General features: G+C 40.0%; 3 protein-coding genes and 1 long non-coding RNA gene across 5 annotated transcripts; 3 read left to right on the top strand and 1 right to left on the bottom strand.

The window, feature by feature from the left end:
- The first annotated feature begins 64 nt into the window (after window positions 1-64).
- LOC6494033 (CDK5 and ABL1 enzyme substrate 1) lies at window positions 65-14,535 on the top strand. Of its 2 annotated transcripts, XM_001961073.4 has the most exons (9): window positions 65-553; window positions 1,470-2,782; window positions 11,752-12,135; window positions 12,195-12,321; window positions 12,387-12,535; window positions 13,138-13,170; window positions 13,487-13,601; window positions 13,665-13,849; window positions 13,910-14,535. In XM_001961073.4, exons 2-9 carry the CDS (start codon window positions 1,926-1,928, stop codon window positions 14,253-14,255), a joined length of 2,196 nt encoding a protein of 731 aa, XP_001961109.2. In that variant the 5' UTR covers window positions 65-553; window positions 1,470-1,925; the 3' UTR covers window positions 14,256-14,535. The 2 variants fall into 2 exon arrangements, with proteins under 2 accessions (XP_001961109.2, XP_032306297.1); XM_032450406.2 differs by lacking the exon at window positions 13,138-13,170.
- A 52-nt stretch (window positions 14,536-14,587) lies between these two features.
- Window positions 14,588-17,035, bottom strand: LOC123257305. Its single transcript, XR_006507345.1, has 2 exons — window positions 16,479-17,035; window positions 14,588-15,360 (listed from the first exon to the last, which is right to left on the bottom strand). It is a non-coding gene; the product is annotated as an uncharacterized LOC123257305 (long non-coding RNA).
- Window positions 17,036-21,181: 4,146 nt separating this feature from the next.
- LOC6494034 lies at window positions 21,182-21,897 on the top strand. The gene has a single exon (XM_001961072.4). It carries the CDS (start codon window positions 21,285-21,287, stop codon window positions 21,690-21,692), a length of 408 nt encoding a protein of 135 aa, XP_001961108.1. The 5' UTR covers window positions 21,182-21,284; the 3' UTR covers window positions 21,693-21,897.
- Window positions 21,898-22,411: 514 nt separating this feature from the next.
- Window positions 22,412-23,443, top strand: LOC6494035. The gene is made up of 2 exons (XM_001961071.4): window positions 22,412-22,926; window positions 22,984-23,443. The coding sequence occupies exons 1-2, from the start codon at window positions 22,438-22,440 to the stop codon at window positions 23,317-23,319; spliced, it is 825 nt and encodes a 274-aa protein (XP_001961107.1). The 5' UTR covers window positions 22,412-22,437; the 3' UTR covers window positions 23,320-23,443.
- Window positions 23,444-23,494: the final 51 nt, after the last annotated feature.

The raw sequence follows: 23,494 nt of genomic DNA, 5'->3' as shown, positions 1-23,494 counted from the left end.
ATACATTTTTTTTGTGGTTATTACATAAATAAATAATAACTAAAGAAAGTAATTTTCCACTAAGCTATTACTTTGATTCGAGCTGGTCACACTGTCAGTCGTTCGTGAATTTTGTGGAAGCCCGTCTGCTGATGTTTTCGTCGTTGCGGCGGATTTTCTGATTCTCATTTGGTTCGCGAATTTCACCCAGCCTACGTACCGCGCTCGCATAATTGACAAACAACCTAACACCGATCCGTGAAGGAGTTTTTTGTAAACATATCGTAATTGGCCTGCATTTTGCATAATTTACGCAACGAAAGGGGCAGCTGCGTGAGTGCGACCGAGACCCAAGACCGATACAGAAGCAAAAGAGAGAAAGAGAGAGAGAGGGCCTGTGGAGGCGCAGGCGAGTTGGCAGCCAAGAGGCGAAAATCAAAGTCTTTTTCGAAATTAGTTGCGAGCCCCCTAAAAATAGCCCAATATGACGCGCTTGAAACATTTCTCAACATAGAATGAAAATCAATTAATAAATAAAATTAAATAATCAGCTAAAAAACGCATATCCTAAGTGGTAAGAACAAGCAGCAGTTCGGCACACGTCATACGCATTTTGCACTGGTGTGAGTGTGTCAGTGTGTGTGTCATAAATAAATTTTTGCATTGATTTTTTTCCATTTTTTAAATTAAAATTAAAAAAAAAATAAAAAATTTTATGGGAAAGCGACAGGTTCAGACTTGTTTGGGCCGCAATTCCAATTGGTCCAGAAAATCCAATTAGATTCAGTTTTCCGGGTGAAGTGGAAAACCAACCCCCGGAAAAATCAGCCTCCTTGCTTGCTGTTATTGTTGTTGTTGTTGCTGGTGTGCCCTTCGATCAGCTGATATCCAGTCCCAAAAATTTTCCACGCACTTGTGACCTGGCAGCGGAAATTTTTCCGGTTTATTAGGGCCCTGAGGGCCGGGGCGGCTTCTAATGTAAACAGAGTAGGACCTAAAGCCGCCTCGAGAAGGAAAATCAGAGGCCGGTTTCCCTCCAACCACCTACAGCCCCCGACTGCCATCCGAGTGACACAGTGAGCCTGGGACCAGAGCTGGCTCTCTACAGCTTTGGGCCGCTTCAAGTGCAGCTTTTGCAGCAAAAGCTTTCTTTGTCTCTGGGCCAAGAAGAGTTTTCCAGCTGCCACGAACAGTTTGCAAAAAATCACAGATTATTTTTAAAGAAAATATAAAAAAAAGAGTTAATTTAAGACTAGTTATAAGTAATTGTTCTCAAAATATAATTTATTTAAGAAACAGCTCTGATAAGTCAAATAAATATTAAAGCAAAAGTATCTAACAGATAAATTAGTATCCATCTGCCATGGCAACCCACTTAGACTTCATCTGTATCCCACGAATACCCTGCCAAAGCTTCGGTTTTTGGCCAAAAAGCAGCTTTTCCACACTTATTGATTCACTTTTTGCCTCTTTTCCGTTTCTACTTGCAGCCAACAACGCATATTCTTCAAAAAATCGAAAAAAAAGTGTTTAAAAAACATAAATCTAAATTTATTTTTCAATTTTAAAGTTAATAAAAAGTGTTAAAAAAAATCAGTCATCATGGCGCGAATTAGTAGTTTGTTTTTTAATTCGTCGGAGAATTTAGAGACTAAAAAACTTAATTAAAAGAGTAAAAAAAAAGAGTTAAAAAAAAGAGTAAAAATAAATAAAATTTTTAAACAAAATCCATTTGTTTGTGAGTGCAATAAGGAAGGAGAAAGAGAAAGAGAGAGAGAGACTGTTCCAGAAAAGTGCAAGCCAACTTCACATTCCACCACTTGACGGACGGGGGGATTGCTTTTGAAACCCAAACCACAACAGCAACAACAACACTCGTGTGACAACCACCACCCACCTACCACTTTGGTTAAACTTTCTTGGTAACTCAAAGGGTTAATCGCCTAATGGCAAGTTCGCTAAACAAGACGAGACACAGGCGCAGACTGGCTGCGATCTCGTTCCTATCGAATATCTCGTTAGATGGCACCCACCGGGACACAAAATTTGGCGCAACATTCGGCAGCAGCCTGCTCTGCAGCAACCATAATAGGAATCCAACCTCGCTGGTACTCGGCACAGGAGGAGGCTATCATCCGCATTATCAGCAGCATCACCACCAGCGCAGCCACTCGGCCACGCACCACAACCACCAAAAGCGGCAGCAGCAGCAGCAGCATCCGCACCACCAGAACCAACAACAGCAGCAACAACATCATCAGCAGCAGCAGCAACATCATCAACAAAACCAACAACATCAGCAGAATGGAGGAGCTCCATGCTCGCCGCTCCTCTGCAGCGCCGATGTCCATATGGGCATCGATGGTGGCTTCAGCCTGGAGGACTGCACCACAGCCGGCACCGCCGCTGCCAGCGATGGTGACGGGCATTTTAGTGAAACTGAAAATATGGGTCACCACCTGATGAATGTCCTGCCAGCGAAAGCCGGCCAATCGGCGCCGGCTGAGCGACGCAACATAAAGCGACCGACCTCGTCGGGTCGTCATCCGGCCACCCATCAGGGTGCAAGTGCTCCGGCACCGGGCAGTGGCAATATGATCAGCAAGCAGCAGAACCAGCTGCAACAGCGGCAGGCACGGGGCTGCACCGCCGGCAGTGGGGGATCGGGTGCCGAGAGTGGCAGCGATTCCGACAGCGTCAAGATACCGCTCAAGGTGTCCAATCTGGGCAGCGGCGGTGGCGTCACCGGCGGAGGAGGAGCAGGAGCAGGAGCGGGAGCAAAGCTATTACCGCTAAGGGAAAGGTGAGTCACAAAAATTATCTTTTTTTTTTATCATTTAATTGTGATTTCATAAAACTTTATGGCTTCATAAAATTAAATTAGATTTGAAATTCGTAAGAATTGTGGTGGAATTTTCAGGGGTTATGGTCTATAAGGTATCTATTTATCTATCTTAATATCTTTCTTTCTATATGATCTATAAACTATATATAATTTATTTTATCTTCTACTAAGAAGCTGCTGAATCTTTATCTTCTAGGTATATCTGAAAGAGTAGCTTGTACTTGTATCTATCAATATATCTAACTATTTATCCATCTATCTTTCTATCTATTTATCTATAAGGTCTATAAACTATGTATAATTTCCATTATCTTCTATCACATAGCTTGTTTATCCTTATCTTTTGGTATATATGACAGGGTAGTTCTTAGATAGAAATGCCATAATTTAAATATAAACTTTTATACATCTATTTATATATATGGTCTATAAACTATCTATCTATCTATATGGTCTATAAACTATCTTTTATGTTCTATTATCTTCCACTACAAAGCTTCTGAGTCTTTATCTTCTAGGTATATCTGAAAGAGTAGCTTTTACTCGACAGAAATGCCATAATTAAAGTAGAAACTTGTGTCTATCTATCTATGTATCTATCTGTCTATCTTTCGATCTAACTATCTATCTACCTGATCTATCTATCTAACTATCTATAAGTTCAAGTATCTTATACCACAAAGCTTCTGAATCTTTATCTTCTAGGTTTATCTGAATAAGTATCTCTTATTCAATAGAAATACCCCAATTTAAATAGAAACTTGTGGGCGTGGGAAGCAAATACATAATTTTCTATGACGCCAATCCACATATAAGAAAAAACACCCAACATATCTTTTAATTAATCAGAAAACCAAGAAGAAATCCTCAAAACACCTGAAGAAAACCCCCACTTGATTGACAACTGACGTCAAGTGGTCAGAATTTTTGTACATTTCCTGAAAATGGAAATTCTTTTCTTTGTAAAGAAATATTCCTCATCCAAGACGTATATCCAAGAATGAATCATACGATTGGATCTCCCGGAATTCTAGTTCAATTCAATTAATTTTGTCGTCATAATTGGTCTCCATTTTCCACCTGCCTCCCCAGTTGATTGAGATTTCCGCCAACAAGCTGTGGCTTTCGGCCAATTGACACTTGGTTTCTAATTTGCTTACAAAAGTCTCAAAAGCGATCGAAAATACTACTGAGAAATCCGTGCGAATTCCGAAACAATGAACTGAACTTAGTAACAACTGGCAGGGTTTATTTATAAACTGTTTTATTTTCGATATATTTAAGAAAATAAAACACTGCCAAGTCCCCTAGATTTTCCCCACCATTTTCTTTTCGAGGGGTTTCCAATTTTTGCACGTTTTTGGCGCCTGCTTGGTCATAATTAGAGTGGGCCTGTTGCTGCTCTGCTGATGCTAAAAATAAGCCTCAAATTTGTAGCTACTGTTTAAGGGGGGTGAGCTAAACTGCTCGATTCATTCATTCAGCGACGTGTGCCAGCTCAATTAACGTGAATTAGAGAGCGTGCCCCGCAAAAAGCCAGCCAATTCAAACAACAATTGCCACGCTGCCCCCAGCGCGCTCTGTCTTTTAAAAGGAGGCAGTTGATTAATATAAGAAAATATATATTTTTTCCTTTTCATTTCTGCAAGAAATCGAGTATATTTTTTGGGGATTTTGGGAGTAATAATTTCTAAGATATAACCGAAATAAATAGTAACTCTTCTTTTTTAGTTCTATTAGTCGGTTTTTTTCAAAAAACAATATTTTCAAATCGGTTACACCAACTGATTTTGATGAATTTTCATACAGATCTTCGAGATACAATAAACTAGTTATAGAACAAAGTATTTTAATTATTAATTAACACCACAAAGGAACCATTTACTTTAAATTCTTTACCTAAGATGTATTTATGTTTAATTCTTTTAATTTTTTACCTTTTTTTTAAAAAAAGAAACTTTAGAAGTCAGAAATCTCTTTGTTAAATGTCATTCTTATAATAAAGTTTGATCTAAAAATGTTATATATTTTTTTTCAATTTATTAAAAAATATTATATGGATAAAAGTCTAATTCTTGAACCGTGAAACCCATTTACCCCCTCAAACTGAAGCTTTTGTTGTGGCGTCGCTGGTGTGTCACGCATTCAAATGACCTGTCAGCGTTACAATCGCTTTGTTAGAGTGTTGTAGTGTCTGAAGCGGCAAGTGAATCATGGATATTATCTATCTATAGCCAAAAGCCTAGCCAAAGTACACGCAACAATTGCGCAATTCGCAAACTGCAAAAAGCGAACAAGAACGCCAATAAAACGCTCGTAAATCGCATGGAACGTAAACCTCCTTGAACTTCCGGCGGGGCCTCCTTTCGCGATTTCTTCGCGAAAAGCTCTCGGCGAGGCGAGTGCATCCCCAGGAGCTTTCACCTCAATGCCAAAACAAGTTACGTTGAACCCACGGATAGTCGTTAGCCAGCTGCATTCGTTGCTTTGACAAACTGACCTTGTTTCTGAGCAGCTTTGCATTTTCAATTTTTCAGTCGCGCTCGGCTGACGTCTCGGCATTTTTTCTTGTTTTTCCTCTCAGCCCACTTGTTTTATTTCGGTTTCGATTTCTTTCGGGGGGATTTGGGGTGTCACTCAACTGGTGGCCTAACCCGTTTTGGGTCTAGGGTCTGGGACCTGATGCATTATTATTGTTGTCATCGAAATGCACTTGGAGCCCGGCCAATTGGCTTTTCATCGGCCTGTCAGGGGCATTTGTTCTGGCAAATCATGTTTCCGTTGGCCAATTTGCTAACCACCAGAAGAAAGCCAAATTAGTTACCTTATCAGATCTGAATGGCCAATTATATATAAGGCAAGACACCTGATAAGATAGCTTTGAATAGATCTTGATATTCCATATCGGACGATCTCCTTTGGGGTAAAACATGTGGCACTGATCGTATTTTTGTGAGATTATTTAAGAAATCGATAAGGCGACTAGTGACTGATGTCAGGTGATATAATGGGCTTATAGTTCTCTATTTTTCAAGTCATTTTTCAAAGCTATAGTCTGTCTCACAGAACAAAGAAGAAAAGTCATCAAAAAACTATAAAATTCTATTGAAACTCAAGCCTCTAAGTGGTATCCCCACAAAGTAATTTACCCACAAATCTAATGTTTCTCTGACAAAATAGCAAACTTTGAAACTTCAGCATTTTGTAAACAAGGGAATTCCAACATTGTCATACCCACAATTCTAATATTACTTAACTATTTCCGCTCCGGAATGGAGCAGCAAGAGTCAGCACATCCTCCTCCTCCTCAGTAGGCAAATTGTTGCAATGCCAAATATTTTGTTATGCGATACGGATACGGGAGAGATTCCTGCCACAAAGTGCTGCGCATGCTCGAATCCCCCGCCAAGGGCCGGATGAAAACAAATTGCGACGCAATTCGAAAACCAAAACAAACCACTCCAGTCCAGTTTTTGTTTTGAAACCTGAGCCGTGGAGTTGGTTCCCCCAAATGAATGGCAGAGAACCGAGAAGAATGGACAGAAAAACTTTAACGAAAACGTAAACAATTTTTTTTATCCCTCCATGAAAGAGAGGAGGGGCCGGCTTCCTTTTTTCCACAGAGGTTGCGTCATGCCACTTAATTTGATTTAATGCCCGTGCCACTGAGAGGGGCAAGCCGCCGGCAAAGCTTGACATTGAACTTGAGCTGTTCGAGCTTTCCTGCCATTCATCCTCCCTGCTCTGGGGCAAGGACAATGTCAATGTCGAGGCTGCAAACCTGTCCGAACCCCCCATCCCCTGTTTGGGTCCAAAAACTGGGTAACCTTGGACTCGGAGTTTTATGCAATCGACGACGTAATAAGAACCGGTTTCCCTCGTTCTTGTTTTCGCAAAACTATACATACTGAGATGTGATCCAACTACTTGTGCGAAAGGTTCTAATCCTGAAACCTCACAAACAGGCGTTCAAGGTCGTGCCGCAAAAGGGTTGATTTGGCCAAACAGGACGGAAGGATATGTGTGTCAGTAGTACGAATAGTTGCAGGATGCAGTTTTGCACTTTTTTTTCTTCAGAAAATGCAACCCTAGAACTCCCTGCTGGTTTAACTTGTTGGGTGTGTCTTGAAAGGATTGCGAAAAATCAACACAGACACTGCCGTAAAGCTCCATTTTACACGCTTGTCTATCAGGAGGGGCACGATAAGCTCCACGATGATAAAAACATGCCACAGTCACACGCACGCTAATCCACTCTTCCAACACAATTGTATATTTATTGCAACTTCTTTGTTGGATGAAAAAACAAAGCCACTTATCGTGCCAACAATTGCGACTTTATTTGCATAGATGACATATATGTTTGGACTATATGAGCTCGTCTAGACCAACAATACAGATTTCCGACCATCATATCTGGCCATTTTTCATTAATTTTGTGTCTGCCGCTTCAGTGGCTTTCGCCACTACTATATTCGGCTATAAAAAGCGGCCAAAAGCGGATTGGTTGGGTTTTCATATGTATATATTTTATTGTTATACCCTGGCAAAGGGTATTCTAGTTTTGGTCAAAAGGATGCTAAAAAAATATTAATATATACTAGAAAGAAATATTGATTAAAAAGAGGAGAAAATACAATAGATAATACAATAAATATACAATAAAAAATACAATAAATAGATTCTTCTCATTTTTTAGCATTTGAATTTTTCAGTTTCAGTTTGTAGTTAGGATCAAGTTGAAACATTTTTTAAATTGGAGGACTATAGAATACATATGTTCAAAATTTTATGTTTAAGAGCTCGCAACTCATAAACGCGAAAGTAAATCTTAACGTCTTTTTTTTCTATTATGTATTCTTTTTAAGATTATGTATTTAATTCAAAACAAAATGGCATATTTATTTTAACTATCAAAGAATACGTTGACTAGATAAAAATTAAAAACAGTAGCAACTTTCGGGTAAAATATCTAATATTTTAAATATATTGACTTTTGATTTCATTTTTAAAAAGAAAGTATTCGGTTAACTGATCTTTTAAAGGGCTTTTCAAGTCAGGCATGATTTGGAAAATAAATAAGAGAGCAAAATCTCAAAAAAGACAACAAAAAAGCGAAAAAAGTTATTTTCTCTTAGGTAGATGTTAGAAGTCGAACCCGAGAATAGATAGAGTTTGGAAGACGTTAGAATGCGTCTTCTTCTCCCAATTCTTCTGACTTCTGAAAAAATAAAAAAATATAAACTAAAAGAGTATATAAGCTTTAGCTTACTCCCACTTCAAGTAAGCTTACCTTTCTTGTTTTATTTATTGTTTCTATTTTATTTAAGTCCCCCTCAAGTTGTTTTGTGACTTTTGTGATTGTGGGGAAGAAGTGTGGATTTCATAAATAGCAAAGTTGAGAGAATCGCTGCATATTTCTAACGAATAACAAAAGCATTTCATAGCAAACAAATAATTAATTGCGAAATGTAGACCAGCCTTCCAATACACATTATGGCCTTATGTAATTGCTTTCGGGCCTAAAAGTGTAAACAAGAGTAGCCGTAGCCGTAGCTGGAGGCCGTTTTTCGATATTCCCCTTTGTTTTTGGTGTTTGTTTACCAGCGTTTTATTCTTTTATTCCTAACATGATTATTGTTATTGTTATATTTATTGTTTTTGCTGGTTTGCCGCTTTCCACTGCCAGCTTTTTGTTTCAAAGGTGGACTGTGGCCGTTATCGAGAGATCGAAGTGAGGGGAGCAATAAGCTCGATTGATTAAAAGGCCCCAAGTGCGTCATTCCGCCAAATATTATAGGGGATCTGAAACCTAGACTCTTAATAATTTTACAATGTTTTTTTTAGACCTATTGCTCCTGTAACATTTCATTTATTCACTTTTCAATTGATTCTCTGATTTGTTTTGATGGGCCACTTAAAAGCCCCCGGGCACGTGATCTATTCAAATGGGTATGGGAAGTTATATAAACGAGTTGGCTTCCATTAACATCTGTTTGCTTATAGACCACGATGATAACAGCAAAAACAACAATAAACAATGACAAAAGCCAGTTCAGTTCAGCTGATAAAAGCAAAATTGACTCAGTTGATTTGATTGCCACACACAAACATAAACACACTACACTACACACACTAGTGTTTAGTCTTGAAAGCTTTCTGACACGATCTGAGATGGGTTTTGGGGCGGCCTGGGAGAGAGGGGTGGTAGCGCAATTAAAATATTTTCGATTTATTTGCTTGCTCTCGTGTGCAGACGCGAAAAGTATACATATTTATTTACTTAGGCGTTTAGTAGCAGGTTTTTTTTGGTCAATATTTGCGAATCAAAGAGATAGACTACCTCTCAAAATCACAGCTGGCAAAAGTATCTTGTAGGTTTCTCAAGAAAAGGAAATAAAAATTAGAACAAGGCTGTTTTCTTTTGTAATTACTGGGCTGATAAGAAGGGTTTATTATTAAAGTCTCGTTATCAAAAAACATGTTTCAAGGGTGTTTTATCACACTTTTCTGCCAAACTTGCAAAGTTTTTCAACACTTATTAGAGGAGGAACTTTTGTGAATTTATTTAAAACTTGCTTTAATTTGCATTTTATCACACTTTTCTGCCAAACTTGCATGTTTTCCAACACTTTTTTAGAGGAATTTTTGTTAATTTGTTTTTGCTTGCTTTAATTAGCATTGTATCACACTTTTCCAACACTTTTTTAGAGGAATTTTTGTAAATCCATCAAAGTTATTGAAAGAATTTGAATATTGTTTATTTTATCACAGGAGCTCAGCTACGTTTGGATGTAGTTTCCCCCAAAAAGATATAGAAAATAGGAAAAAAAAAACTCCGAAATACAAAACACTCACACTTGCATTGTTATTTTTTTGGGTGCAGCCCCTTATCTCTTTCCCTCACGCACGCTTGTTATCTCTTATCACGCACATACACATGTCTGAAAGCAAACTCCATCTCTATCACGCTCATTAGCGAGTCAATAAGAGACCAACGAACGGAAAAGCAACAAAAACAAACGCATGAAAGTAAATGTTTGCCCGGCCCTTTTTCACACAAACAAAAAAACACACACACACATATATACATATATATATAGTGGGGCATAGGCAACAAACGCATTTATTTTGGAGTCTTGGTAGCTGCTTCTTCTTCTTCAGCTGCTGCTGCTGCTGCTGCCCCCTCCCCCTCCAACAATGGTTAGGACGTAAAAATAGCTTCTGGCTTCGGTTCTCTGCGAGCCTGTTAGAATGCTCCAACTAATTAACGGGTTATGGCAGCCTAGGCGCCGCCACCACCTCCATCATAATAATACTCAGAGAGAGTGGGGCAACTGGGGGCTCTGGTTGCACTTTGTCCGACTAATTAACGCAAAATCGTCACCTCGAGGATTACCCCCACCCTCACACACACACACTTTGTGAGTTTTCCGGTTTTAACCTCGACCTAGACCAATTATCCCAAGGTAATCGGCCAGGCGCTCAGCCACCACAGAGACGTCGACTTCACTTGGCTAATTGACTATTTTATGCTGCTTTTCTCGTATTTGTATTTGTTGTCTTGGGCTGACTGCTCACTGCTGGCTGCTTGCCCTTCATCTTCCATATGTTTGTGTGTTTTTGTGTTTGATTTCCAAAAATACACAAAACAACCACAAACACACACAGCACAACAGCCCAACAGCACAAGCGATAAGGCAGACACACACTCGGTTTTGATCGCCCTTAGACCCCGCCGTATACGCACAAATGGAAAATCTTGGAGTGGTAGCAGTCGGTGCTGGTGACTTTTTCTCGGCTCTGGTGCCCTGTGAAAATATCGATCATTGCATGAGGGGTGTGACGAGGCCTCCCGCTGGGCAGCCAAGGGATGGGGGTGGCACTTCCAAAAATAGCTTGGTTTTTAGAAAAAAAAAAATAGGGAAATTATAGATAGATGTTTAGGAATTATAAAAATAGTACTTTAGTATTACAGTACTACGTTTAAAATTAATTATATTATACATTATTATTTTATATGTATATAATATATTATAATTTAAAAAAAAAATGTTAAAACAAATTATTTAACTATTAGTTTTGGAATAATCAAAAAATAGTTATTGATACCCAGGTACTGTACTGCTTAATATTTAACTGCTTTATAAATAAAATTAAAAAAAAACACATATTTTTTGATTAATTTTCGAACTTGAGAACTTATAGAAAGATTTTTAGAAATTATAAAAATAGTCAGTACCATGGATAGAATTAATTATATTAAAAAAATATTTTTCAATTTAGTTTCGAAAATGCAACTTTAACCCAAAATGGCAGATGAGAGACCTTATAGATAGATGCTTTTATGAATTATAAAAATAGTACTTGATACCCGGTACTAGTACTGCTTAGTGTTTAATTTTATTTAAATTGTAATAAAAATAAATATTAAAAAAATATATATTTTGATTAAGTTTCGAACATGAAACTTTAACCAAAAGTAGCAGATGAGAGACCTTATAGATAAATGTTTGGTAATTATAAAAATAGTACTTGATACCCAGTACTAGTACTGCAAAGATTTTAATTATATTAACATTTTAATACAAATAAATTTAAAAAAAAAAAAAAAATAAGCTATTATCTGATAGAGTTTCGAACCTGAAACTCTAACCAAAAGTAGCTAAAACCTCATCATTTGGCTGGCTCTTCGCTCGCATTTGTCATTGAATTTATAAATACCACCGAAATAAACGTATTTCGAAAAAAGCAACAACTAAGAGGCGAAAAAAAATCAAAAAAGCAGCCTTCAAGGTTCAGCCCAACGCGTTTTTGTATCGCTCGGCGCGTGTTTTTCACGCTACTTGAATCTTTGAGCGCCTGTTGCTCCTTAGATCGTTTTGATTCTAACTGATCTCTGGTCTTTGTGCTCGTACCTTCCACAGAACCTTTAGCAATGGGGCCAGCGACCAGAACCTGCTGCCGGAGAGGCGGGCCCGTTTGAACACGGCGCCCGGAATGCGGGCGGGCTCCAATTCGAGCATCGCCGTTGGAGGCGGCCTGAAGCGTACTTATGTGCTGAGCGGATCGAGTGTCAGCCACATTACGGATGACAGCAGCACGGAGAGCCTGACGCCGGCGGGCAACTTTGCGGGCAGTTTCCGGAACAGCCTGAGCAAGTCGGTGCAGATCAGTGATGGCAGACGCGGAACTGGAGTCCAGGGACTGGGATTGGGTCAGGGCAGGGATGAGCGGATGGTCTTAGTGTCTCGCAAAGTGCCCTTTTTCATTTTCTCCGCATTGCCGTACTACAAGGGCAAGAATGGAAGGTAAGATGAGTTATACTCTGGCTTTACAAGCAAATAATATCTAATACTCTCTGTTCTAGGGCCGAGTTCCGGAAGGAGGATCGTCGTCGCCGGAATCCTTCCACTTCACGCCCCTTGAGCTCTATCAACGATGCCCCCTTTGATCCTTTCGATTTGTTGGGCATCCAAAAGGCGGAAAGTGGTCAGGTGAGTCTACTTTTTGAAACTTGAAAGTGGAAACCCTTTCTTAATCAACTTTTTACATCCTGCAGGATATATCCTATGGCCACCTGCTGATACCATCGCGTCAGTATGAGAAAGAACGCAAGAAGCACGGCAATGCTTCCACAAATCCTTCCATCTTCGAGAACCAAATGGAGATTACGAGTACAGCCGCCCTCAAGAACCACGGCATTGCAAGGTTGGTGTCGGATTTGTCTTTGTCTTCGTATTCGGAACCTATTTCGTATCATTTTGTACTACCCATTCAGCCAGATCCATTATGACCATTATGTGCCATTTGAATCATTCATTAAGATCTCATAACCGAACGATTTCTAATATATAACTTGACTCTTAATGGAGAGTATTATGGAAGTTTATAATATACTACTGTAATCAGATATTCGAAGCCGAAGTGTTTACATAAAGCTTCATTGTTAGCTCCTCGTATTACCTGGTAATTGGAGAGCCTAGCTTGTTCTGGGGGCCAGTTGGCTGACCAAACAGAATGCCAATCTGACTCATCAAGAGCCGCGGCTTGCGATAATTACCCAACAATTAGTATCTTCGAATAGAGTATCTTTAGGTCAGCACATTTCTTGGCTTTTATATAACACAGAAATCGTAAGATACGGCTTATTTGCTTGGTAGGCAGAAGATACTACTCGTAGTAATATGATTTTGAGTTATTATCATTGTTTTGGTTCGGTAATAGTTGACCCAAAATACAAAATACCTTAATACATTATGTGGCATTAACTTTTGCTAATTCATTTAACGCTTTGCACTACTTCGTTTCAGCACAAAAACCATAACCAAACGTCAAGGCAAATGGTAAATTTAAAAACAGCTAATAAGACAAAATAATTTACTGTCAATCGCGCTATGGATTCCGACTGAGACTCAGATCCATAGCGTGGTTGGTTGCAAACATAAAAAAAAAAGAATAAATATATAAAGCTTTTAGTCCACTAACCAATATCTCACATATCCCACAACACACACACTCTCTCCCACTCAACTTCACACACATCCAACGAACAACGATGATGCTTCAACTAACCCCAACCCGCCTTCTCACGCTTTACTCTAAAATTTCTGAGATACAATTATTGAAAGTATATTAAATATTATCTCCAACACTCCTTAGGTGCTTTACGTATGAGAACAATAACCGGAATAGTGCTGCAAGTCCTACTCCAGACTTGAAGCTAGATATGGACATAGAGAGTGTTATCCTGGGAGATTCAACGAGGGGTCAAGCGGTAGGTTCTTCTTTTCTATTTCTAAAAATGAATATTAATTTCATATTTCTGTTATCTTATTAGTACTCCGCCAGCATCTTGGATGATCCTGAACTAATTGCCGGCAAGCATCGCACTCTGCTCACCTTCACCTCGTACATGACCTCCGTGATCGATTATGTGCGTCCTTCGGATCTGAAGAAGGAACTGAACGACAAGTTCCGTGAAAAGTTCCCCACCATACAGCTCACGTTGAGCAAGCTGAGGAGGTGACTTAGAATATTTAATATATTTATTCTTAAAACTAATTATTAAATTATTTCTTCTAGCATCAAGCGAGAAATGCGTCGTATTAACAAGCTGGACTCGCGCATCGACCTGGTGACCATCTCTCAGGCGTACGTGTACTTCGAGAAGCTCATCCTGGCCAACCTGATCAACAAGAGCAACCGCAAGCTGTGCGCCGGCGCCTGTCTGCTGCTCAGCGCCAAGATGAACGACGTTAAGGGCGAGGCCCTCAAGAGCCTCATCGAGAAGACGGAGAGTGTGTTCCGGCTGAATCGCAAAGAGCTGATATCCTCGGAGTTTGCAGTGCTGGTGGCGCTGGAATTCAGTCTCCATGTCCATCGGCATGAGGTGCTACCACACTATCAGCGGTTGCTCTACGAATCCTAGGACTGGCCAAGCCGCTTCGGCGGCGGGGAACGGAGTTTTTTGGCGGCGGCGCAGGCTGTCCAGCAACTGGTCCGCAAGGGCAGTCGCAGGAGTCGACGGGGCGCTGCCTACTTTTCGGCGGGCGATCGTACTTAACCGCTCGGGCGTAGCATACTTTCGGGTGTTGGGCTTTCAAACGATTCAATAATATTGCTAGACCTAAGGCGTACCTAAACATAAGTTCTTTTTGCTAATTGAAAAAATGGAAAACAAAAAAAAAAAACAAAGAAAAAAAATATTATCCATAATACCCTTTTCCCCAAAAAAGGGGTTCGTAGGCTCCTAAGTGTTTATGTTTTAGAAAAGTTATACGTATATTGCATACAATTTCTTGGGTTTCTGTTATAGACATTTCAAAAATGAATAAACTAAAGTTAACAAAAAATACAAATTAATTTATGCATTGATAAGTTAAGCTCTTATCGCTCGCGCCCCTGTTGTTGTAACTGCTTGGTTGGTAATATTATTCAAATTTCCACGGCGGCGGCGACGGCGATCTCGGCCTATTGCTGGTTGCTGCTTGCCGCATGCCCAAAGCTGGCTAATCCGCCCCAGCGGGTTCGAAGATCCCACGTTCTCACCCTTTTTCCCCCATTAATCGAACTTGGTGGCTCTCATGCATCGAGGGCCTGCCCATCAATCAGAAATCAATAAATAACTGACGATCGATTATTTGCCAGCGCATCAGGCGCTCAGCGACCGGCAACAGGTGGAGTGTGGCTGGAAAAAAAAGAGTTCTCTCTACCATAAACAAATACGGGTGGCGATAACCCAAAAAAAAATAAACACGTGCCGTAGAATTGTAAGGGGATCTGCGGGGGGTTGGTGGACGTGCCATGCACATTGACTTTTCGGGGCCTGTTACCTCTTTTGTGATAAGGTTGGCTTAGTACTAGTGTTGTTGGTGGATCGGGAAGTGTTCCGGGCAGCCAGCAAATGGGCATAGGTGGCTGCTACGTGTTTGGGTATACATATATAATATTTGTAATGCGATGCAATCGTATTTAGCCTTATCAGCACTCCATTTTTATAGGGGCTTACTCCACATTTAAGGCTAAAATATACCCTAAAAGTGAAATTAAAAATAAAAAAAATTATAGGAGCTATTTTTGGTATAAAATATATTTTTAAAAAGTTTCAGTTTATTTTATTTATATTTTGAATTAAAGTACTCCCATGTCTTCTGACATTCCAATTTATTTTCAATTAAAATTATAAAAGAAATCATTAAAATGTAATCAGCTAAGTTGAAACATTTAATTGAGGCACATTTGAGAATCAGCTAAAAAGCTCATTAGCGGAGTCGGATGGAACTGCAGAGAGATAATGACAGGATGGCATATCAGTGCCCCACCCCCCACCTTCCAGCTTGCCACATGTAGCTGCATAATGAAAGCGCTCAAAACTAATTAACGCGAAAGCCGAGCCGGAACAGAAGGTTGTGGTCTCTCCCTTTGCCACGCCCCCCCAGTCAGCACAGTCCCCCTTTCTCTGGCACTGTCTCCATCACTACCTTTCTCTCTCTATGGGGCTTTTGCTCTCTCACTCTTGGCAGAGAATGCTGCTCGACGGGTCTGTTCGCCTGACATTCATGTCTGGCGCTCGTCTAGGCCGCGGGGTGGTGGTGGGGGTGGTTGTTGCCTAACCCTCCCCCGTTTATTACTCATTAGCACGCACTGTGCCGTCCGGAAGCCGGCCAGAAACAACAATAAACGAACGGCAAAAACTTTTGCACCAACTTTGGCTCATTTATTAAGAACAAAAGTGCACTGAGAGAAAAGGAAGTGACCAATTGTTATTACAAAGCCAATTAGTAGACAGAGATACTTTTCAAGAAGATGGAGATACTCTACCTATAAGATACATGTATATAACTGCTTCTATTATTTTAAGATCACTTTAGCCCTTCTTTCTCTCAGTGTAATTACACTCGCAAGCCTAACGCAACGAAACTTTTTCATTAAAATTTCGTTTTTATTTATTAGACGTTTCTGGGTTTGCGTCTAGGGTATGGCCACCTCCACCCCCACTTCCACCTCCCACCATCCACCTCCCTCTGTTCTATGTCACCCCTCTTCTATGTCTTGGCTTATCTTTTGTGGCCAGGGTTCGTTAACAGTTGTTAGTTAGTTGAACAGTTAAGTTTGCCATTTTCCGCACACACACACACACACACACACGCACACATTGCTGATTGGAAAGTTCTTTCTCTGCTTTCTTTCCGGGAGCGGAGGAACCTTCTGCCAGCCATCCAGTTGCTGCTTTTGCTGCTGTTGCTGCTGCTGGTGGCTTCTGCCACCAAGTCCATGTAAGGCTTCCGACGACCCCCATCGAACTGAGGGACCGATATACCATTTGCTGCTAGTGCTGCTGCTGCTGCTGCTGCTGACGCGTTTCTTTTGCTGCTGCTGTTACCGCCGCTGCTGCCCCTTCCAATGCCCCTGCCCCCGACCACCGTCCTCCTCGGTCGACGTCCGAGTTGCCTGTCGACTGTCTGTGGTTTTCTGAGCGCCTGCTACTATGCGCCGAGTTAATTGGTTTGCAAACAAATTAACCAACGTGGGTGTGTACGTTTCCTAATTAGCAGCTTTTGTAATTAAATATGCCCGCAGCCATTCAGAGTGGCAGTGGTGGTGGGGGGTGCCCGGGTGCCACAGGAGGATGGGGTATGTGGAATGGGGGGCGCCAACCAACTACGTGTGAGTGAGTGTGTACAATGGCATAGCGGTTCATACGACTGGCAGCGGCGTCTCCAGCGGGCAACTTCACTCAACTAATGAGCCCAGACAATGAGAAATCCCTCTTGACTGACGCCCCTGTCAAGTGGATTCGAAGGAAGAGGAAGCTGCGGGAGGGGTGGTTGGGTTGGACCTGGGGTGGGCCAGGGACTGGGGCTCGGGGGGAGAGGCACTCTGACGTCGCAAATGAAAATGCATTTTAATTAGGGGTTTTTGTTGGGTTTTTGTTTCAAGTTGTTGTTGCCGCTGCTCGACTGCTTGCGGTTTCATTCATTAGTTGAATGGAGCCAGAGCAGAACAGGGTTGTCAGGCTGCTTGAAAGGGTATCCAAATTTGGGGAGATCTAGACAAGGGGTATCTAGATAATATTTGAGGATTATTGAAAATTATATAAGTTCAAAAGTTTACATTTTGCAACTGATTTTTTGTAGTTGATTCATTAAAGGGTATCTGGATAATGTTTGAATTTTTTTTCGATTTAAAAGTTTTAATTCACAAACTGATTTTTTGTTGCATATATTTTTATAAAAAAAAACATAATTAAACTATAGTAAACATAATATACATTGTATAAGCTAATGACAACCATAATTAAAAATTCAGTCTCCAATTCTTAGTTTCGTAAAAAGAATTCTTTTTAATATTATCATTTTTTTCGAAATGAAAATTGTAACCACAATTCTTTTTAATTCACTTTTTGATTAAAATTTGTACGTGGATTGAATATGCAAAAAGTGAATTAAAAAGAATTGTGGTTACAATTTTCATTTCGAAAAAAATGATAATATTAAAAAGAACCCATAAATATATTGATAATATTATACTATGAAACCATATTTAATATAGTTTAAATTCGTTTCATTTCGTTTAAAGAGATGATACCTTTTAGTTAATAATACAAAATAAATTAAAGCTATGGTTTAATGAGTATATATTATATATACTATATAAGCATTAATATGAATTTATTATCCCGAATAACTATATAAAGCCTACCGTTAACTCTTAGTTTTAACTATAAAATATCTTTATATAAATATATTTAAAAAATGTATATTAATGTTAATTAATTTATATTATTTCTATATTTAAGTAGGTAATTAATTATATTCTATTTCTATTTTGAATAGATATCCATATCAATTGCCAAAATCGACAACCCTGTCGATGGATATGCACACGAAATGGGACATTGAAAAAACGAAAAGGAAAACCTGGTCAGTGAGCGAGGAGTTGGTTCTGGGCCAGGCTGAAAAGATGGTTGGGGCCATGTCAGAGGGGGGTAGCCCGGGGTTTTTTGGCTTAAATGGATGCATAGCACCCACAAGTTTTTTTTTATTTATTTTTTTTTTTGGCCATGCCATGCCAGGCCATGCCGTGCCATTCATTATAAACGTTGTTGTTTCTCTCGTTGTTCAATTGAATCGGAGAGTTGGGCGCAGGAGAAAAAAAGGGTCCAATTAAAAAGCCACAACAATTAACGAGCCAAGTGAGTTAACTTGGCATAAGTGGAATTTTAATTGGCAACACGAGAGAGAGGTGGAGAGCGAATAGTGTATAGTTGGTGGGGGCCTAAAGGGGCAGTCGGGAGGCACTGATGGCCAAACAAGCAGGAGCCGAGTGACTTGCCGAGTGCCGATAAGTGCAGCGAGTGAGCGGAAGAGATGGGAAGTGGTAGGTGCCTCGTGGAGGAGGTAGAGGTAGAGGTAGAGGTAGAGCTGGAGGAGGAGGTTGGGGCTGTGCGGCCAAACTCTCGTTATGGTCTCCGGGAGTAGTTAAGTAAATGAGCATTTTGTTTCACTAATGAACACTAATGAATGCCAGAGACAGCTCTTGGATTTAGCCTTGTACGTGTGTGTGTATGAGTGTGGTATGGGTGTGTGTGTTGGGTATTCGAGTGTGTGTGTGTGTGCGTGTACGGCCTTTTGTTGGTTTGGGGGGGGGTTTTGTGTTGTTAATTAATAAACATGAAAGCCCGGAGACCCGGACTCTATTGTGTGTGCGTGTGTCTGTGCTCGCCCCGTTTTCAAGGGGTTAAAATAAGCAATTAGTTGGATTTTCGACTAGGCGCTCAGCAATGTGCAGACGCTGAACAGAAAACCCAGCCAGCCAAGCCAGCCAGCCAGGCCATTCTGCTCTTCCAGCGCCGAAATGAGAAAGTTTAACTAACCGTCGCAGTCGCAGTCACCGTCGCTGCTGCCGTTGCTGCTGCTGCTGCTGCTGTTGCTTCTTCTAACGAGGCGGCGGCGCAGGAGTCTGACCGCAGGAGCAAGCGAGATAGCTGGGGGAGAGGCTTACCCCGCCTAGACAAAGATGGGAAGATAGACCCGCGAGGGAGTCCAATCCACAGGTAAGCCAACCACGCATCCATTGTGGAGCAGGCGGGGGAATGGGACGGCTGGCGGCAGGAGGCAGGAGGCGCTGATAGCAGCGCGATGGCCTCGATGGAGATAGAGCCGGAGGAGTTCCACGGCCATGTGGGAACCACTTTCCTCTTGCAAAAGGCCATGGCCATGGCCGTGCTCGATGCTTAATTGGCAACCGCCGATGAGTCGAGCAATTAGCATGGACACGAACCAGCGCCACAAATGACTAATGGCTGGCAGGTGTGTCGAGGGGAAGGGTCTGTGGGCTTAACCGGGTTGAGTAGGGTCAGGAATTTATTGGCTACACAGCAAGAATAAATAGCTACATGAAAATAAAACAATTATCATTTTTTAAGTCTTTAAGAATTTCTTAATTTTATTTAAGGTATAAATTTGTTAAAATTTAAAAATAGATAATTTTTGTATATAACCAAATATATTTATTCTGAAATAATTCTCTACAGTTTATATATTATTTTAAAGTATTAACTAATTTCGGTATTCATGATTAATAAGATTAATAATAACTAAATATATGATAATTTCAATATTATAATTTTTTAAATAAAAAATCCTTCTCCCTTTCTAATCAGAGATCACTTTCTGAAGTCGTGCCAGCCAAATGACCTTTAAAGGCTCTGCGCAATAAAAAGCCAATTAATGCAATACCTTCTAAGGTCACTGCCAGCTTTCCTCATAAACGTAAACAATATCAATATCTATATAGATCGGTTAACGTGTATTATCCAAAAATAAATCAGCAGAACGCGGCACTGGGAGGCAAGTTCTAATTGTGGAACGCCTCCAGAATAAATCTTATGCACTGCCGGGTCGAATGAATCATATTAATCTGCTGGCAATCAAGATATAATCCATATGTTTACATAAGACACCTATGACAGGCAAAGCAACCATAACTCTCCGGCGGAGCTTGAAGCCGTGCTCCACCATTGAGCTGCCAGACGCGATGACTTTATAAGGCGAAGCGCCGATCGACGCGCCATTGTCTGCCACCGAGCGAGGTGCGAACCTGCGGAGGAGGCTACCTGGCATGACACTGCGAAAAATACTATATTTATAGATATAAGGGCTCCAAATACTCTAAAAATAAAAACAAACAAAAGCACTTAACAAAACCGCTTACAGCACTGGCCCACATGGCGTATACTTTTTTTTGTTAAAATTATTCATAAAGTGTTTTTATTGATCTGGTTATTGTTTTTATTATTATATTTAGTTTAAATGTTTAAAGAAATCTTAAAATAAATTTTAAACAAGGAACTATACAATCAATTTTTAAATCTTTTATTCGAAAAAATGGCCAACTCTTCGTATACGTAATATTTTTTGAAGTTTTCGAAATATGAAATTATAAACAAAATAAACATAATATATATATTTTTTATTATCTTTAAAACTTATAAACTAATATATTAAGTAACTAAAAACAAAAAATAATTAATAAATATTTAAACAGAACAGACTTTAAAACTAAGCGTATGAGTAATTTTTATTTGGAATATTTTTAAAACTAAAAAAAATACTTTATGTATTCATTTTTTTAATTAAACCTAAAACAAGAAAAATATTTCTCTCAGTGCCTGAACCCGTTTGAAGCTGTCGGAAGAAACCGCTCACCAAGCTGCCCCCCTGACGTCAGCAATTCAAAATACCTATTCGAAAAGGCAAATCGCGGGGGTCGACTCTCTGCGGCAAATAACAATCATTTACATGACAAGTTTTTTCGCTCAAACAAGGTGAAATCATATTTTAGAATACGACCAGCTCAAAAGCGACTCAATCGTGTTTGTGAACGCGGAGTGACAAGATCCTCACCTCTAAAAACTAAAAGTTAATAAAAAGTTAAATAACATAAATAATCCAAAATGCCACTGCGCAGGAAAGATGATTATATCCCGATCAAGTGCGAGGGCTGGAACGGAAAGTTCGAATATCCTGAGGGAGCTGTGAACAACGTCTCCAAGATCCGGCGCCAGAACCAGAATGTCACTAATACCAACAACTTTTACGGTTTCAACACGGAGCCCATTGTCCTGCCCACCGAGTGGGACGGCACCTTCGTCAAGAGCGGAGAGACACGCATCAAGCCGGAACGCAATCGTTCCGATGATCAGGATTACTTCGACTACAATACGGATCCTACCATTTTGCCGCCCGTATGGAGTGGAGAGTTCGTCACCGACCCGAACGATGTTCGCATCAAGCCGGAAAGGAATTTCTCCGATCCTCGGGATTACGCGGAGGCCTCTCGCTTCAAACTGATCAAGAACTGAGATTCGTACTCCTTGTGATCCTGTACCTGTACCACAGTCCAAGCTAATCCTGCAAATATTGCTCACGTTGTGTTTGTTCTTTTGGTTTCGCATTGTACCTATGTACTTCTCTCCCCCTAACCTAAGCGTTCGTTTTAATTAATTTTTATGATATTTATTTGTACACTTAATAAAAAAAAATAGCAAATAAAATATGGAAATACTAGAAAGTTCCGTTGTGCAATGATCACCTTCAGAAACGAGTCGACAGTTCGGGTCGCGTGGGCGGTGTAGTGACCTTATAAGGAAAACAATTCAATCTGATTGGCAACGTTTAACTTAAATTATAATATTTGTTGGGAGAAAATGCCTATTCCATGACTAATTTCAATGATTACAATAACGTTTGGTGTAATTCACTTTGAGACAAAATCCAACTTAATGGGCTTTCCCACTTTAAAAAAAATAAAAGGTATATCTCCCAGTTAAATAATTTCGTTAACAACTCTTAGAAAAATATTATCTTTGATTCTAGAGCAAATACTGATAGCACACTTTCTTAAAAAATTCTTTAGAACTCCAAAGGTTTTCTACAAACCCAATGTAAACATTTGCCGAGCTGAGAAATATTTTAAGTTTGTTTTTTAAAAATGCAATATATTATAAGGTCGTAGCTGATAATGCTTTCGTTCGGGGAACCACAATGGTGATAAGAAATCGTATATAAAAAGAGCTCTGCCAAGCTCTCTCCCTTCAGTCAGTCAAAATGCGAAGCCTGCAAGTATTATTAATTAGCTTGGGACTATTCAGTTTAGTCGCCAGTCAATCTTCGAGCCTGGACGGCTATATCTTGCAAAATCAACGCCAATATGATGCCAAAGTTAAGTCCTTCGAAGATCAGTTGGCCAGCTTTCGGACTTTATTCTCCAAGAGACAAGAGGTGATAAACGTACAAGCTGATTTGTTGCAACAAAAACTGGAGCAGGCATCTGCCCAGTGGGATCCCATCGCCCTGATCGACGGATGGAACAAGCAGTGTGTCCAGAACTATACCTCCACTATTCCAACGGTGACTGTCATGAGAACAGCGATGGCCAAATGTCCGGAGGCAATCACTGGGGTTTTGAACAATGCGGAAAGTACCTACAACTCCCTGAAGACCTATTACGACAAAACTCTGAAGACTGGCTTGGCCAATTGTAACAAGGTTTACACAACAGCCCTATTGAACTACACTATATGTGTGACAAAAGTGGTAAGTAACAAACACATTTTTAAATATTAAAATATTATTAAATATTTTTCTCTTTAGATCGCTGACACCAACCAGTACACAGTGACAAGTCAGAACAACTTTAATACATATCTGAAAAGTGCCGAGTGCACCGCAGATGCAAAGATCAGAACCTCCTGGCAATGTGCCTTTAACCAGGTTTACTCCACCACCTCCAAGGTGGAAGTGGCTCTAAGACTTGTCAGCGATTGCATTGAAAATAAAAATGTGTGTGGGTTGAACTTGTGCGATGAGGGTTGTCCCCTTCGAAAGACAGTGAGCCTTAAGGACTTCGATCTACGCAACGAAACCCTCAAGAATCCGTTCAAATTCACGGACCAGCATCCAAGTTGTATGGAATTGAGGTGGAATTAATAAATTTTAAAGATCAAGAAAGCATGTTAAATGGTTTATAAATTAAAGAGAAGTAAATAATCTGTTTTAAAGCCAACAAATGCCAGTTAAAGATTTAAAAATTTAAATAAATAAGAGAAATATATATTTTGCGGCTTTCCAGACTAAAAAATAACAAAGACGAATTAAGTTAAAT

This window comes from Drosophila ananassae, chromosome 3L (assembly GCF_017639315.1).
Source record: "Drosophila ananassae strain 14024-0371.13 chromosome 3L, ASM1763931v2, whole genome shotgun sequence".
In the NCBI taxonomy this organism is placed as follows: domain Eukaryota; kingdom Metazoa; phylum Arthropoda; class Insecta; order Diptera; family Drosophilidae; genus Drosophila; species Drosophila ananassae.
This window is presented reverse-complemented; position numbering and strand designations above follow the sequence as displayed.

What these genes read in the sequence shown, in the direction of transcription:
- LOC6494033 (XM_001961073.4), top strand. Translation starts at nt 1,926, where the DNA reads ATGGCAAGTTCGCTAAACAAGACGAGACACAGGCGCAGACTGGCTGCG. An exon ending in AAGAACCACGGCATTGCAAG is followed by an intron (nt 12,536 to 13,137) that starts GTTGGTGTCGGA and finishes ACTTCGTTTCAG; the next exon opens with CACAAAAACCATAACCAAAC. An exon ending in ATTCAACGAGGGGTCAAGCG is followed by an intron (nt 13,602 to 13,664) that starts GTAGGTTCTTCT and finishes TTATCTTATTAG; the next exon opens with TACTCCGCCAGCATCTTGGA.
- LOC6494034 (XM_001961072.4), top strand. Translation starts at nt 21,285, where the DNA reads ATGCCACTGCGCAGGAAAGATGATTATATCCCGATCAAGTGCGAGGGC.
- LOC6494035 (XM_001961071.4), top strand. Translation starts at nt 22,438, where the DNA reads ATGCGAAGCCTGCAAGTATTATTAATTAGCTTGGGACTATTCAGTTTA. An exon ending in CTATATGTGTGACAAAAGTG is followed by an intron (nt 22,927 to 22,983) that starts GTAAGTAACAAA and finishes TTTTCTCTTTAG; the next exon opens with ATCGCTGACACCAACCAGTA.